Source organism: Trachypithecus francoisi, unplaced genomic scaffold (genome assembly GCF_009764315.1).
Source record: "Trachypithecus francoisi isolate TF-2019V2 unplaced genomic scaffold, Tfra_2.0 Lachesis_group8, whole genome shotgun sequence".
Taxonomy (NCBI): Eukaryota; Metazoa; Chordata; class Mammalia; order Primates; family Cercopithecidae; genus Trachypithecus; species Trachypithecus francoisi.
Window position 1 is genome coordinate 98507544 of NW_022681473.1, and position 18185 is coordinate 98525728.

Sequence of the window (18185 nt, forward strand, 5' to 3'; positions counted from 1 at the left end):
TTTTCAATTCTGAAACTGTATTTAAAGTGGTGATATAATTTCATTTGTGAGCAATAGTCTATTTCATTATGCTAATAGCCTAGACTGAAAATAAACAGTTACAATGTCACTAACATATACATTTGATATTGTTATACTAGCCTAGTGTGGTTTTTTTAAACACCACCTAATACATGTTTTTTGTTTATTTTTTTTTTAGCAGTATGTTGAGTTTGTGGCAGATTAATCTATCATCTTTTAGAAATTTAATATGTCAACAGGGCATGAAAAGTTTAAGTAAAATGTATTAGTTTTACTCATTTTTACTCAAACTATTGGGTGGATTTGTTGGTATATTCTAGGTGAAAACTGACTTTTGTCAGATTGTACTTCCATACTTGATTCATGATATTTTGCTCCAAGATACAAATGAATCATGGAGAAATCTGCTTTCTACACATGTTCAGGGATTTTTCACCAGCTGTCTTCGACACTTCTCACAAACGAGCCGATCCACAACCCCTGCAAACTTGGATTCAGGTATTCTATTAAATTTTTAACATTAATACTGTAAACTTCTCAGTTCTAGAGAAAGATAGATTTAAGGTGGAATCCCGCTAAAAGCACTTTACAGGATTAAATCTGTAACCTCTAAATTTGTTTCTTTATCTGTGGAATGGAGATAAAAGTTGCAATAGTTGCAACAAGTTTTCAATGAAATAGTGTGTGTAAAGTGCCTAGGATAATACTTGATGTATAGTATTCCCTCAGTACATTTTGGCTATTGATAATGGGTCAACTAATTGAGCTTTCAATATGTGCCAGGCACTGTGCTTGCACCAGCAATATTAATGTGAAAAAGAAACACCCACATTCTAGCAATGGAAAAAACAAATAAACACAATCAGATATTTTAGATACTGTGGTGCAGATATGATAGAATTTTCATGTTTTCAGAGCTCTGGCCAACTCAATTTAAAAAGCAGCCTTTGGTTGGGTACAGTGGCTCAACGCCTGTAATCCCAGCACTTTGGGAGGCCAAGGTTGGTGGATCACTTGAGGTCAGGAGTTCAAGACCAACCTGGCCAACATGGTGAAACCCCGTCCCTGCTAAAAATACAAAAATTAGCTGGGCGTGGTGGCAGGCACCTGTAATTGCAGCTACTTGGGAGACTGAGGCAGGAGAATCACTTGAACCCAGGAGGTAGAGGGTTGCAGTGAGCCAAGATGACACCACTGCATTTCAGACTGAACAACACAGTGAGACTCTGTCTTAAAAAAAAAGAAAAAGAAAAAAAACCTTTGTATAACTATAATTAACATTTGGTATATATCCTTCTAATTTTTTTAAAACAAAAATTGAATTACACTTTATTTACTCTTATAACCTACTTTCCTTCTGTGACATATAACGAATGTTTCTCATGCCAAGAGCATAATAGCAAAAGAAATTCCACCAGGGTTGGGTATGTATATTACATATATGCACACTTGAGGGCTCATTATGGGTCAGTTTTTAAAACCTAAATTTTATGAAAGGATACAAAATTCACAGATTATTAACTCTCTTTATTATATATTATTAATGTGTTTTATTTGCAATCTTAAAGCTAGGTACCAATTCACTTGTTATACTTAAAGACCAATCAATTCTAATGTAATTGTTGATTTAATGTGATATTTTGCCACAACTAGTCTGCTCCTCCCAATCCTTCCAGTCGCTTCAGCAAAGGTTGTGATTACTCAGTTCTTCCAGTTGTTTCTTCTAGTTTTACTGCTACAACCTTCATTTGACATGACTCTAATGTCATTTAGACTTCAGTTTACTATGCTTTATATTTTATGTATTTTCTTTCCTGTTGGCTAACAGCAATTACATATCTACTATTTGGAAAAATACAAATTATAAACATAGACATAGATGCCCATCCTGTGATCCTACTAGATTATAAGCTGTTCTATAAGTGATCTAGAATGTGCTTATATGAATTTTCTTTAGGCCACTGAAATGAAAATCCTAAAATAAAAATTTTCATAGAGGCTTTGTAAACTATCTAAAATGTATCTCTTATCTTTAATTGGGAAAATACAGGTATAAGTGATTTAAGTGTTTAAAACTTTAATATGTAATTTACAGTACTATTAAAAACAATTTTTATTACATAGTTTAAGGTAATCATTGTTTATGATAATCTGGTAATTTGTTATTGTGAACATGGCCAAGACTTTTTTCATGTTTATCAGTTATGTATTTATGCCACAACCATTGGAAGGTAAAGTAATTGTTTTATTATATCTGTGTACAGTGCCAATATTTTTATTACCTTAAGTGAAAATTTAAACTTCACATATAAAATTCTATTATTGAAAAGGAAAGTAAAGGCATATTTTTATAAAATTTAAATGGTATATCTTTTCTGATGGCTATAAGCGTCATTGCCTTCACTAAATGTCCCATGTGCATCTCATACTCAGCTGTCCAAAAGCAAATGTGTCATCTTCTTCATCTCTTCCCCCAGTCTACTTTTTTAAATGTGTACCTCTTTGACAAATGGCACTCAGTTGCTTACTCTAGAAACCTCTCTCATGTATTTCATCTAATTACCAAATCTTGCCAATTCCATATTATGAATAACTTAGTCCATTTGTTTCTCTCTGCCCTTAGCATCCTTACTGCTTTCTAGCTCTATGACTTAGCACAGGTGAAATTCTTTCATTAAATTTTCCAAGTTATTTCTTGCTTCCAGCCATCTCAGATATTGTTATTATTGCCTGTAGCACTGTCCTTTCCTGCTCTTGTGACTATTACTCTTCTTTCAGGTATCACTTTTTCTTTTTTCTTTTTTTTTTCTTGAGACAAGAGTCTCACTATGTAACCCAGGCTGAAGTGCAGTGGTGCGATCTCGGCTCACTGCAACCTCTGCCCCTCAGGTTCAAGCAATTCTTGTGCCTCAGCCTCCTGAGTAGCTGGGATTACAAATGTGTGCCAGCACGCCCTGCTAATTTGTGTATATTTAATAGAGATAGGGTTTCACCATGTTAACCAGGCTGGTCTCAAACTCTTGGCCTCAAGTGGTCCGCCTGCCTCAACCTTCCAAGGTGCTGGGATTACAGGCGTGAGCCATTACACCTGGCCAGTATCACTTTTTCTATGAAACTTTTCTTATCTAAGTGAGGTTCCCTCTGCTAAGATTCTATAGCATTTTAAACTTTCCTGTTATAACACTTAATCATATTGTGTTGTAATCTCCCAGGCTAGTTAGTGAGTTCTGTGTGGTCTGACATGGTCTATCTTGTTCATGGTTATATACTGAGGACCTAGCACATAAAAGATCTTATTGAATCAATTTATTAGTCCTCCTCAGAAATAAAATATAAATTACAATGTAAGTTCTCACTTTTATTAAGATAACAGTTTCTTTTAAAAGCAAAAGAAATGCTATTAAATTCCCTCAGAACCAATTTTGTGTTAGGTACTGCCCACTAGAACCTTACAGCATAGTGGGTTACAGACACATAAACAAGAAGGAAGAAAGTGCGTAAGCAAGAATGCCTGGGACTGAGGGGAGATATTTTTGTTTGTCAGAGTCAGAGCACTTTTTCCGATGCTGTTTGGATAAAAAATCACAAAGAACAATGCTTGCTGTTGTGGACTACATGAGAAGACAAAAGAGGTAATGTAATGAGTGTTGCTTCTTATGTTTAGGATCTAGAGTATTGGCTGTTAACTATTGGCTGAATTTTAACATGATCGTCTTAGGTGAAGCTGTTGCAAAGTGCTATATTTAATTTGTGTGATATTTGTATCTCCTTGCAGTAATCCATATTCAGGATAGCACTTCAGTTCAATCAGTGTCAAGAACTCTCAATTCTAGTACCAGCTGTACCAGTAACAGTGTTACCTTTGTTAAATTATGCAGCCTTCTTGGCTCCAATTTATTTCATCTATGTTGGGGATAGGAGCAAGTGTTTTTCCAAGTTACATTTAGCTGTATTATCACTCTTTTTACTTTTCTCTTTGCTTTAGTTCTAAGAAGTAAATAGAGTTGTGTAAATGTCTTCCTTATGTATCTTTATTTTAAGATGTAAGTTTCTTTACTGTGTGCAGTGGTCTCAAAATCTGTGGCAGCACTGTTGCTGTGACAATGTTTATTTTATTGTTTCTGGTAAATTGTTTTATAGTGTAGTATCTTTGTTCCTGTTATTTCTCATGAAATTTTTAACAATGCATACAGGAATTGCTAGAATGAATGGTCTGACTGATCAATACTGCTTGAGAGTTGATCAGAACTCTGAAGAAATAGTGTAGTAGGCCTATAATTTGAATAGGTAGGAATCGATGTCTCATAAGTGTGTATGGTAGTGGTGGCAGTGGTTGGTAAAGAATGAGAGGGAGAGGTGAGTGAAAAATGAAATGTTTTTAAGCCTAAATGCATTAATATCTTAAAAAATTAATATCTATGTATTCTTAGCCATTCTTCTTCTCTAGTAGAAGAAGAAGTTTTATGCTTTTCAGTGTCTTTGCTTCTGGTTATTTTACCTTATAGTTTTATACCAGATTATCTTCTCAGAAGGCTTATCAGAAGCTTTACCGTAGTTGAGAGCATTTGTTTTCTTGGTGTTGGGAGGCAGTTTTACCTTTGAGTCATTCATTTCAGATTTACCATTGGGGTAGAATGGTGTTGACATTAGCAGGATTTGGAGAAGATAAAAATTCTTCATATTCCATTTTAATTCTGAATAAGATCCTAAAGAAGATTCCTTGAGAAAGTATGAATGGGATATAGAAAAGGGGGTAAAGACATGCATTCAAGTCCAAGCTTGTGCTGTGTAAAAATTACTTGTTATCCTATACAGTATGTTGGGCAAAAACAAAGAACAACAATAAAACAACAACAAAAAATTGCTTGGTATCTTTGAACCTCAGTCTTATCATCTTTCAAAATCAGAATAATGTCTGCAGTGTCTTCCTTTCCATGGGGAAATTATTTCACTTCTCTGAACTTCAAGTTCCTCAGAAAATTAACTTTAGTTGAGTGCTTGCTATGTAGTAGGGTGTTCCTTATTCATCAGCTTTGCAGGCATTATTTAATTGTTGCACTCATTCTCCAAGGTCCATGTTGTTCCAGCATTTACAAGTAAGGAAACTAGGAAACTGAGGTTTAAGAAGTTAAGTTGCTAAGATCACACAGCTGGTAGTAGGTAATATAGCTAGATTTGAACCTACCTGTATTGTTCAACACCAGTGCTCTTAACCACTACCATGTCCCATCTCTATAATGCTAGTTTTGAAAAAGATACTATCTATGGTCCCTTTCAATCTTGACCTACCTGTTAACACAGTGGAAGGTTTTTTTTTAAGTAACTCAACCTAGGCAATACATTAAGGAGAAAATAAGTCACAATAGGAAAGACATGTATTTGTGTCTTAGATGAAACAATATTTTTATTAAATTGACTAATAGGAATATTAAAAGTGTGTGTTGGGGGGGTGCTTGTGTGCATTTGTATTAGCTATTCTGTGTATCCAATTCTTAGCCTGTGGTACATGGATTTCTTGGTGGGGAGCAGATATGAACCCCAATTTTGTATCAAGTGATAGTCTATAGGTTTTATCAGATTCTCTGATCAGTTTGAGGGAAAAATGAACAACCAAAAAGATTATTAAATAGGACTCTTCAGCCATGTTATAATGTTTATAGGTATATATTGGGGAAATGTGGTTTTCAGGAATTTGTAATTTTCTATTAAGCAGTTACTACCATTGTATTCAATATCAACATGCTTTTCTTTTGATATTGAAGTTTAAAAAAGTGAGTGATATTATATCTAATTTTTCTTTAGACCTTCTTCAGGAACAATTTTTGATGATGCTTTCTGGCTGGATTTAAATTATCTAGAAGTTGCCAAGGTAGCTCAGTCTTGTGCTGCTCACTTTACAGCTTTACTCTATGCAGAAATCTATGCAGATAAGAAAAGCATGGATGATCAAGAGAAAAGGTAATGGAATTTACAATTTTTGGTTTTTAGAATTAATGTTGGCATTGTCTCATTAAGGGTATACAGTAAAGATTTACTTTGCCTCCTGTTCCCCGTTTAAAAGACATTATTTAGATAGAAATTTTGTTTTAAAGTGAAATTATAATAAATTTTTAAAAAGGAATATGTAATTCCTGCTCTGAAACAATGGGAATGTTTATACTTAGGTATTATAAAAATTTAACAGATAGCAAATTCCTGTAGGACAGAGTCCATACTTAATTTTCTGTATATTCCCCATAACAGCCCTAGCATTGAGTACTTAATTTAAGGGTGATAAATATTTTTCAAATGATTAAATTATTTCCTAACTTCAATCAGATTAGATTTACTACTAATTCCTAAACTATTCAAGATTCATTTTGGATATAAAATACCCAAAATTATAATCCAAAATGGCTATAAAGTAATGTGACTGATTTCTTTCTGTGACTAAGTTTCATTTCTTTATCTACCTGTATTTCTAGTGAATTTAATTTGCTTTCCTCTGACTGAGTTAGAACTGTCATAAGAATTTAATAAATACACCCCTAGATCATGGTGAAGAACAAAAAATAATCAAGAAAGTAAGAGTAAAAAATAAAGTAAAACACTTTATTATCCCAACTGCCCTCTTCAAATCTTTGTTCGTTTGAAATGGCCTGGGTCTCATTATTTTGCCCAGGCTGTGGTGCAGAGGTGCGATCATAGCTCACTGTAGCCTTGATCTTCCAGGCTCAAGTGATTCTCCTGCCTCAGCCTCCAAGTAGTTGGGACTATAGGCACACATCACTGCATCCAGCTCATTTATTTTTATTTTTATTTTTATTTTTAGTAGAAACAAGATCTTGCTATGTTGCTCAGGCTGGTCCCTAGCTCCTGCGCTCAAGCAGTCCTCCCACCTCAGCCTTTCAAAGTGCTGGGATTACAAGAATGAGCCACTGCACCTGGTCCCAAATTGTTTTTTAAAGCGGTTGTACCCATTTTTGTACAGAAATGTAGTTGGTAAGGAAGTGGATCAGTAGGAAGCCTTATATTTGAAGAAGGGGGCCAAAGTATAACTATTTCTAGGCTGGGCACAGTGGCTCACGCATGTAATCCCAGCACTTTGGGAGGCCAAAGTGAGAGGATTGCTTGTGAACAGGAGATCAAGACCAGCCTGGGCAACATAGTGAGACCTCAGCTCTACTAAAAATAAAAATAAATTAGCTGGGCATAGTGGCTTGCACATGTAGTCCCAGCAACTCAGGAGGCTGAGGGAGGAGGATCACTTGAGCCCAGGAGGGAGAGGCTGCAGTGAACCATGATTGTGCCACTGCACTCCAGCCTAGGCGACAGAGCGAGACCTTATCTCAAAAAAAAAAAAAAAAAAGAAACTGAAATAAGTATATAGGTAAATATTAGAGGCAGTATCACTTATGATAGTATTTATTTTATGTATTAGATTATTACTGTTATAGACACCATAACTGTCATGGTTTTAGAATTGAAGTTACTTACAGAACTGAATGTCATATGTATAAAATGCATAAAGTTTAAGGCCTTAAAGTAGACAAATCTGAGTTATCATCCTGACTGTCACTTTCTAGTTTTATAATCTTGGTTTAAGTGGATCCTACTGATCTACTTCCTTTTCAATAATTAGTATCAGATGTCTTAATTTATATCTATTAGGTATTAAATTCTTATTGTGGTCTTTATTTGTATGTCCGTAATTATTGATTGAGTTGAATTTCAGGTGAAACCACTGACAGAGTATATAGTACCTGAACTGGAGGGCATGTGCTCTATTTTTAAACAATCCTGTCTCTTTATAAATAATCATATTTTTGCATATGGGCTTTCCATATCTAGAAGATTATTCTTAAAATATAATTTCATTCACAAATTCCTTTTCCATCCTAGGTATAAATGGTATTAAGTTTTAAAGTATAAGTGATTTATTCTGTTTTGTTTGCAACCTTCATTAGTTTTTTTTCTGTCAAAGTCTATAGTGTATGTATTCAGGAGCTTCCAAATAGTATGTTCTCATTAAAAGATGTGTTCTTGTGACAAACAGAAGTCTTGCATTTGAAGAAGGAAGCCAAAGTACAACTATTTCTAGCTTGAGTGAAAAAAGTAAAGAAGAAACTGGAATAAGTTTACAGGTAAATATTAGAGGTTCTATTATTTATGACAATATTTATCTCATACTTTGGGTTGTTACAGACACTGTACAGATGCCATGTGATTTTTAAACTGAATTTACTTATTGGACTAAGCACCATATATATAAATTTATGGTCTGAAGCTTAAGCCTTGGAGTAGACAGACTTGAATTCTAATACTGACTCTGCCACTAGTTGAGTTCCTTCACCTGAAAGACGAAAGTAAAACCACCTTTCTCAAGAGTTTATACCATGCATTTTCTGCCATAGCACCCTGTTGATTTCCTTTATAGCACTTAGGGTTTATAATTATATATTTAGTTGCTCGTTTATTGTATGTCACAGAAGAAGCAGATTGCCTCTTCTATACATTTCTTGATATCCATTCTTAAATTGGCTCATGTTACTGTCTATCCCAGACAAATTTCTTTGGTCAAATTTCTTTGGTCAACTTATTCCTTCACAATGACAATTTCAGCTTCTCCATTCTCCTTAAACTTTTCATCTTCTCTTCTACGCCATTGCTTTCAGCCTGCCTCCTATTTGGAGAAAATAGAAGGCATAGAGAGGAAATCTCGCCACATCCCACTATCAAACACTGAAATCTCCTGGCATCTGCTCCTTTAATAACCTTCCCTCATGTTACAGAAACAGTTTATCCTTCTATTTGAGACTAACTCTTCCTGTGCTTTGTTTTTTTATCTGCTCTTTCTCAGGTACTTTATTTTTTAATATGCGGTTCTCCCTCTGAACTATGTTCTGAACATTTTAAAACCTCTCCTGTTTAAAAATTCCCTTTCTCACAAACACAAAATAATTTCCCTCTTCCCTATGTTCTCTTTTAGGTATCACCCTCTCTCTTCCTTCCTCTCATAAACAAACTTTGTGAAAGAGTTGTCTTTATTTGCTGTCTGTATTTCCCCTCCTTCCATTTATTCCAGTAAAATAGCACTTGCTAATATCTCTCATAGAATTCATGTTGCTAAGTCTGGTGGTCACCTTTCATTCCTCCTTTTCCTTAATGTTTTATTAATACTTCATCGTCAACCATGCCTTGATGAACTATGTTCTGTTTACCTTTTTGATCCACTCTCCTGATTTTTCTCCTTTCACTTTTGGCTTCTTCATAGTTTCCTCCTCCTCTACTGAGTTTTTGGAATATCGTGTGTGTACTAAGCACTGTGCTAAGCATGGGCTGAACTTTTCTACTCTGAGGACTTGATTTCACGTTATGAATAGAAGCATTTGAGTTGGAACTATAGAATTATGCCAATATAAATGGATTTGTATGTAGAAAATATTTCACAGAGCAAGCACCATGTAGGCAGTTCAATTGCTTGGTCAGTTTTCTATGCAGTAGAGTTCCTAATTTTTTCTATTTTATGTTTTTTTATGTTTTCATTTTTATTTAACGGAGATTGTTTTAAACCAAATCTATCTTTTCTATGTAAATTTTACAACAAAGATTTCAGTAACCAAACTACTTTATCCATATCAAATTTTACCAATTCCAATACAGTTTTGTGCTATTTTTCAAAGAAAAATCCATGACCGTTATTCTTACCAAATTCAGTTTTCAAGAGTCAGACTTTGTAGAACTGTATTTTCTGATGTACAGTTTTTTTTGTTTGTTTGTTTTGTTTTTTGTTTCTCAGACAGGGTCGGGCTCTGTTGCCCAGGCTGGAGTGCAGTGGTGCAATCATAACACACTGCAGCCTCTGCCTCCCAGGCTCAAGCCATCTTCCCACCTCAGCCTCACAAGTAGCTGGGACTACAGGCATGCCCCACCGTCCCAGCTAATTTTTGCAGAGACAGGTTTAGCCATGTTGCCCAGGCTGATCTTGAATTCCTGAGCTCAAGCAGTCTGCCTGAGCTACCCAAAGTACTGGGATTAAAGGTGTGAGCCACTGCACCCAGCCCATGTACAGTTTTAGGTGTTGACAAGATTGTTTGGTTTTGTGTGATTATTTTTGCATGTGATAAAAGCCTGGTAGGTTGGTACTTATTTCTTATCTAATTCATGCAATTGTAGGCAGTTCTTCTCAGGTAAACTACAGTCCTCCTGTTGTCTAGGACCAGTCTACTGTGTTGCTGCTGATCCAGATCATTGGTATATACAGTTGACCCTTGAACAATGTGGGGGTTAGAGGTGCTAACCCCCTGTGCTATTAAAAATCAGGGTAAAACTAAATTTGTAGTCAGAAGTTAACTACTAATAGTACACTGTTGAGCAGAAGCCCTACCGATGATATAAACAACACATATTTTGTATATGTGTTATATACTGTATTCTTAAATAAAGTAGCTCGAGAAAAGAAAATGTTATTGAGAAAATCATAAGGAAGAGAAAATGCATTTACAGAACTGTACTGTATTTATCAATACCGTAAGTTTACATCATCTCTTTACAATTAATCATCAGTCTGAAATTTTAGGCAACCACCGCTGGTTGATATGTACTTTAGGCCTCAATCTACAGTACCTATCAAACAATTCACTTTTTTCTTGTAATGGCATGACTTTTCTCTGCATCTTGGGAGCACCCCCAGCCACCCGTGGTGTTAATCAAGGCTTATAGTATTGCAGTAAACACAGTGAAAAAATACATGAGAACCTGGAGAGATTACTTTTTATTGCTATATACAATTTGCTAGAGAAATGAACTGCTCATGCAGAAATTATTAGTGTCACATGGCATTTTAAGTGGATACTCACAACACAATAATGCTTACCACAATAGGAACTGAGGTAGCTGCAAAATTATTACAATAGTACAATATGTACTGTAGTTAATCTTATGCAATTATGGTTTAATACTGCATCTTTACATTTGTTTACATTTGTCTTAACCACAAATAATGCTGTGTACAGTGTGTATGTGTAAGTTTTGATAAATTTTAACTTTTTGTAATAGATTTGTATATATTTTATGGTAGTAAATGATAAAATGTATATCAAATGTATACAAATGATAGAATGTATAGACTAGTATATACATTTATTTTATGCATTCATGACATAACTTTTAAAAAATTTTTCAATAGTTCTAAACTGTGTGGTTTGTGAGTTTTTTCAAATTGTTGCAAACCTCCAAAAAGTTTTCATTATATTTATTGAAAAAAAAATCCACATATAAGTTGTCCTGCACAGTTCAAACTTGTGTTGTTTAAGGATCAACTGTATTTCAGAATCATTACATTTTATTTATATAACATAACATTTAGAGTTGGGAGTTACGTATTGGTAATGATACAATTTAAAATTTGCTAAATTTATAGACTGATTTTTTTTCCTTCTTCAATTTTTTGTTGCTTCCGTGTTTTCAGGATCTTCTCTTAGAAATCTACAGAAGTATAGGAGAACCAGATAGTTTGTATGGCTGTGGTGGAGGGAAGATGTTACAACCCATTACTAGGTAAATTGCATTTTTCTGAAGAATGGTATAGTAATTCTGTTTATGAAGGAGTTACGTGTGTGTAAAACCCAAAGCTGTTTTTACAATCTTTTCTTACAGACTACGAACATATGAACACGAAGCAATGTGGGGCAAAGCCCTAGTAACATATGACCTTGAAACAGCAATCTCCTCATCAACCCGCCAGGCAGGAATCATTCAGGTACATTTTTTCCCAAATTTGGTAAAGTCATCACTAGTGTAGTGCTGAGGTTATTTCACTATGTTGGTGGAAATTTACACAGCCAGATAAACTCTAGAGATAAGACTAGAAGTTATCTGTTTTTCAGAGGATTAGGCTAAACATTCAGGGATACTCCTGAAGCAGAGGGATGCAGAAAAAAAAAGAGAAAAAATTCAGGGAGACACAGGAAAGTCAGACAGGTCATTGACCTAAAATATAGTGTAGATTTCCTGATCACAGTGTTGTTGGATAACAATAGAAGACATTGGTTGAGCATATACAATGTGCCAGGTAGTGTACTTACTGCTTCACATGGAAAATCTCCTGTGAACTATTTCTCATAGTTTGCAATAGAGTTGGTCCCAGAACCTATTGTTTCTGTTACTGGCTAATACTCCTTAGCCATTCTTCCATGAAATGTTAGAGCCCTTTGAGCTCCATCTTTGTGTTTTTTGGGAAACATTAACCGATATTTTGGGATTAAAAAAAATTTTTTGGCCAGGTGCGGTGGCTCACGCCTGTAATTCCAGCACTTTGGGAGGCTGAGGTGGGCGGATCACAAGGTCAGGAGATCGAGACCATCCTGGCTAACACGGTGAAACCCTGTCTCTACTAAAAATACAAAAAAAAAAAAAATTAGCCAGGCACGGTGGCGGGTACCTGTAGTCCCAGCTACCTGGGAGGCTGAGGCAGGAGAATGGCGTGAACCCGGGACGCGGAGCTTGCAGTGAGCCGAGATTACACCACTGCACTCCAGCCTGGGCAACAGAGTGAGACTCCGTCTCAAAAAAAAAAAAAAAAATTTTTTTTTAGAGATAAGTTGTCACCCTGTTACTGAGGCTGGAGTACAATAGCGCGATCATAGCTCACTGCAGTCTTGACCTCCTGGGCTCAAGGGCACCTCTCACTGCAGCCACCCAACTAGCTGGGGCTATAGGTACACACTACCATACCCAGCTAATTTAAAAAAAAAAAAAATTGTAGAGACAAGGTCTTGCTTTGTTGCCCAGGCTGGTCTCAAACTCCTGGGCTCAAGTGATCCTCCTGCCTCAGCCTCCCAAAGTGCTGAGATTACAGGCATGAGCCACCACACTCAGCTGATATTTTGGGATTTAAAGCGATATTGTGAACTAAAATTTGTTTAAGTTAATTTGTATGTTTGCTGTTTTTTTCTCTGGTTTTCTGTTGATATCTTTGATTACTTAACTTAAAAACAAAAATAACTCCTATTTAGGCCTTGCAGAATTTGGGACTCTGCCATATTCTTTCTGTGTATTTAAAAGGATTAGATTATGAAAATAAAGACTGGTGTCCTGAACTACAGGAACTCCATTACCAAGCAGCATGGAGGAATATGCAGTGGGACCATTGCACCAATGTCAGGTAAGAAGAAATTTGACTTCATTTTTTTTTTTTTTTTTTGCCTCTCTCCTAGTTCTAAACAACAACTGTTTTACTCTTGTTCTATGAATATAACAGGAGTTTATACACACACGCGCGCACACACACACACACACACACACACACACACAGCAGATGTTGCAAGCTATAGATAGCCCTAAATCCTTCAGTAAGATAGCAATAAGCAGTTAAGGCACCTAGGCTTGAATTTTACTCTCTTCTTCCATTAGGACAACTTCACCCCACCCCTAAGTATTTCTAAAAACAGAAACATGAAAAGGGTTTTCTTATGAGAATCATCTCACATACTGTTTGTTGGACTGAGGCGTGTCAAGCAAAGTATAGGCATTCCTCTTTCTACTCCCTGCTACAAACATTTTAGTCAGTAAGATAACACTTATATTGACTGGAGGATCCACAAAGGACCGCTTATCTTTATTTATGAAATATTTTCTTTTATTAAAAAATAATACGGCTGGGCATAGTGACTCACGCCTATAATCCTAGCACTTTGGGAGGCCGAGGCGGGTGGATTGCCTGAGCTCAGGAGTTTGAGACCAGCCTGGGCAACGTCTCTACTAAAGTACAAAAAATTAGCCAGGCGTGGTGGCGTGCCCCTGTAGTCCCAGCTGCTTGGGCGCCTGAGGCAGGAGAATTGCTAGAACACGGGAGGCAGAGGTTGCAGTGAGCTGACATAGCACCACTGCACTCCAGCCCGGACGACAGAGCAAGACTCCATCTCTTAAAAAATAAATAAATACATAAATAAATAAATAACAGTGTGGTGGCTCATGCCTGGAATCCCAGCACTTTGAGAGCTGGGGCAGATGGATCACTGGAGATCAGGAGTTTGAGACCAGCCTGGCCAACAGGGTGAAACTCCATCTCTACTAAAAATGCGAAAATTAGCCGGGTGTGGTGCTGCACGCCTATAATCCAAGCTACTCAGGAGACTGAGGCAGGAGAGTGCTTGAACTTGGGAAGCAGAGGTTGCAGTGAGCCAAGATCGCACCACTTGTCGATCGCCAAGATCGACAGAGTCTCACTCTGTCTCAAAAAAAAAACCATTCAGTTACCCAGGAAGATAACATTTATAATCTGTATGTAAGGTCCCCATGTTTTCTGAATGAAAAGCCAAGCACCTAATCTAATAAAGGATGTCATATTTATGTAAAGTTTTTTGATAATATAAACACTAAAAAATAAATTATGTTTAAGTATGTTTTGTTGCCTTCATAGGAAAAAAAATTATTGGCCGAGCGTGGTGGCTCGTGCGTGTAATCCCAGCACTTTTGGAAGCCCAGGAGGGCAGATGACTTGAAGTTAGGAATTCAAGACAAGCTTGGGCAACATGGTGAAACCCCATCTCTACAAAAAAATACAAAAGTTAGCTGGGCACAGTGGCATGCATTTGTAGTCCCAGCTGCTTGGGAGGCTGAGGTTGCAGTAAGCTGAGATCATGTCACTGCACTCCATCCTGGGCAATAGAGTGAGACTCTGTCTCAAAAAATAATAATTATTGGAGTGCCTTTCAAATATTTCAAACTGTAAGACTGCTATAAAATTAGAGATATACCCTCATTTGGCCGGGCGCGGTGGCTCAAGCCTGTAATCCCAGCACTTTGGGAGGCCGAGACAGGCGGATCACGAGGTCAGGAGATCGAGACCATCCTGGCTAACACGGTGAAACCCCGTCTCTACTAAAAAATACAAAAAAAAAAAAAACTAGCCGGACGACGTGGCGGCGCCTGTAGTCCCAGCTACCCGGGAGGCTGAGGCAGGAGAATGGCGTGAACCCGGGAGGCGGAGCTTGCAGTGAGCTGAGATCCGCCACAGCACTCCAGCCTGGGTGACAGAGCGAGACTCCGTCTCAAAAAAAAAAAAAAAAAAAAAAAGAGATATACCCTCATTTTAAAAACTTTTTCCTGTGTGAGTTGATTCTTGCTTGCCTCTGTAAATCAATGTATACTATTCTTCCCCTTGTATTTCAGCCACACAGGCCTCTCTTGTGTTTTCTTATCAGGCCAAGCTGTTTCTATCCAAGGGCCTTAGATGTATCTTCTCCTTTTCCCCCAGTTACCATGCGAGTGGCTTCTTTTCATTCTGACCCTAGTTAAATAATATTATATCTCTGTCAGAGAGACCTTTCTTGACTACCTATTCTATAATAGCCATCTAGCCATTTTGTTTTGTTACCCTGTTTTAATTCTCTGCATGTCCCTTGTTACTCTCCAATACTTATTTATTGTGTATTCCTCCAAACCAGCACATAAATTCCATGAGCGTAGAGACCTGATCTGACTTGTCAACTTGTAAATCCTCCTTGTGCCTAGTGCCTGGCACATAATAGGTATTTATTGAATAAATAAAAGTAGAGCATATTTAGAACCAGGCAAAGTATCTGAGTAATTTCCTTTTTTTCTGCTTAAAGAATTTAAATGACTCATAAAATTTGTATTTCTTACCAAAAATTCTAGAAACACATTTTTTAGAATGGAGAAATTTTAATTTAAAAATTTTGTCCTTTGGTGAAGCTATTTGTACATATATATCTTAGGGTTCTGTTTTTAAATATATTTTTTTCTTTGACTTATTATCTCACAGCAAAGAAATAGAAGGAACCAGTTACCATGAATCATTGTACAATGCTCTACAATCTCTAAGAGACAGAGAATTCTCTGCATTTTATGAAAGTCTCAAATATGCAAGGTATTATAAAAAGACAAAGTTACTGTATTTTAACATTTAATGTCATGGCTTCTTTTCTGAAAACTTGAAAAACAATTTTAATGTAAGGATTTGCATTGATGAAGAGATAAAGACTTAGTGGCTGTGATCAGATGTTTCCGTATAATTCTCTACCCTCCTTCAAAACAAATTGTTTCTGGGATTCCAGGTTCATTCTTTACCCTGACCCTTCAAGAAAGTTTTGGTGATTCCCTCTTTGTTCTCTTCCAGTACAAGTATCCTGAGAATTTCGTCTTGTCTCATTTAGTAATTGTATGGCATTTAGTGTTCTAATTTATAAAATTGTAACTCATGGTTAATACTTACAAACTTGTTTTGAGGCACAAATGTGATGAGACATGAGGAAATAATTATAATGGGCTAAACAAATGTAGCGTTTTTATAACAGTAGTGACTTAATAAATCCTATGTTTATCACAGAAATAAAATTTACTATCATTTAAGTGCCTATGATATGCTAGCCACTGTTAGACTCCTTTCATATGTATTCTCTAATCATGACAATAACTGTGGATGCGAAAAAAGGCTTAGAGAAGTCCAGTAACATGCCCAAAGTTACACGGCTATAAGTGACAGAACTGCAATTTAGATCTTGGTCTGTGTGATTCCAAGGTTTACAGTTGATCCTTGAACCACTTGGAGGTTAGGAGTGCTGAGCCCCTCCTCCTCACACATTTGAAAATGTGAGTATTACTTTGACTCCTCAAAAGCTTAACTACTAATAGCTTACTGTTAACCAGAAGCCTTACCAATAACTTAAGCAATAGATTAACACATAGTTTGTATAAGTATTATAATACCATATTCTTATAATAAAGTAAGCTAGAGAAAAGAAAATGTTATTGAAAATTATAAAGAAGAGAACATATATTTACTATTAATTAAGTGGAAGTGGGTTATCAAAGGTCTTCATCCTTGCCACCTTCATGTTAAGTAGGATAAGGAGGAAGGGTTGGTCTTGCTATCTCAGGGGTGGCAAAGATGGAAGAAACTCTGAGTATAAGTGGACCACACATTTAAATTTGTGTTGTTCAAGGATCAGTTGTATTTTGTTTCCGCTGCTATTTCGTATTCACTGTTGCTTGTTAGTATTACTAGATCAGTAGCAAAGCCTATGATGAGAACTCTTTAACAACAAATTTGAACTTTCATTTCCCTGAAAACCTTTTCTTTGTTTTCAGAGTGTCTTTTCTTTTTTGCTACTAGAGTAAAAGAAGTGGAAGAGTTGTGTAAGCGCAGCCTTGAGTCTGTGTATTCGCTCTACCCCACACTCAGCAGGTTGCAGGCCATTGGAGAGCTGGAAAGCATTGGGGAGCTTTTCTCAAAGTATGTAATTCATATGACTTTGTTATCCTAAAGTGCAGCTTTTCTGTTACCAGTAGTGACTTTAAAAAAACTATAAGCTGGGCGCAGTGGCTCATGCCTGTAATCCTAGCACTTGAGGAGGCTGAGGTGGGTGGATCACTTGAAGTCAGGAGTTCAAGACCAGCCTGGTCAACATGGTGAAACCCTATCTCTACTAAAAATACAAAAATTAGCCGAGTATGGTGGTAGGCACCTGTAATCAATCTCAGCTATTCAGGAGACTGAAGCAGGAGAATTGCTTGAACCCAGCACAGCAGGCAGAGGTTGCGGTGAGCCGAGATTGTGCTATGGATTCCAGCCTGGGCAACAGAGCGAGACTCTGTCTCAAAAAACAAACAAACAAACAGAAAACTATGTAGAGACCAGATGTGTGTGTTTCTTTCCTTTTATCAAGATATAAGTTGATTAGCCCCAGTGAATTGTGCTTTTGTTAAACATTTTCCAAAATAGTCATTGTAAAAATTAATGTTTTAAAAATTCAGCTTGAATATGCTTTTCTTTTATAACTTTTTCCCTGGCCTGCCCAGATAAAATTGTTTCCTCATGTTTTTGCACAGCATGTTACACTCCATTCAGTTTTAGCACTACATTGCATTACTGTTATTTTATGTCTGCCTTGCTGCTAGAGTAAAAGAAGTGGAAGAGTTATGTAAGGGCAGCCTTGAGTCTGTCAGGATGACAAAGTAAAGTGTTTTGTGTCCTCAGTTTCCTCATTTCTAAAGTCAGGGATTTATATTTGATGGTCTCTAAAGCCCCTTTTAGCCGTGCTATTTTGAGTCACTATTATTATTATAAGAGGAAAGAAAGAGGATATAAATGACTAAGGTCACCCTACCTTTATGCAAAAATAAAATTTGGAATATGTTTTGGAAGTAGAAAACAGAAGGAA

The 18185-nt window shown here is 36.5% G+C and overlaps 1 protein-coding gene across 3 annotated transcripts in view; it reads left to right on the forward strand.

Annotated features, from left to right (window-relative positions):
• The window catches only part of ATM (ATM serine/threonine kinase), a 135494-nt gene that overhangs the window by 77993 nt on the left and 39316 nt on the right, over positions 1-18185 (forward strand). For all 3 annotated transcript variants that reach the window (XM_033206747.1, XM_033206748.1, XM_033206749.1), the window contains 9 exons: positions 342-519; positions 3566-3653; positions 5824-5979; positions 8057-8144; positions 11471-11559; positions 11659-11761; positions 13017-13165; positions 15788-15892; positions 17138-17257. In XM_033206747.1, the coding sequence (XP_033062638.1) occupies positions 342-519; positions 3566-3653; positions 5824-5979; positions 8057-8144; positions 11471-11559; positions 11659-11761; positions 13017-13165; positions 15788-15892; positions 17138-17257 (1076 nt within the window). The remainder of the gene's footprint in view (positions 1-341; positions 520-3565; positions 3654-5823; positions 5980-8056; positions 8145-11470; positions 11560-11658; positions 11762-13016; positions 13166-15787; positions 15893-17137; positions 17258-18185) is intronic.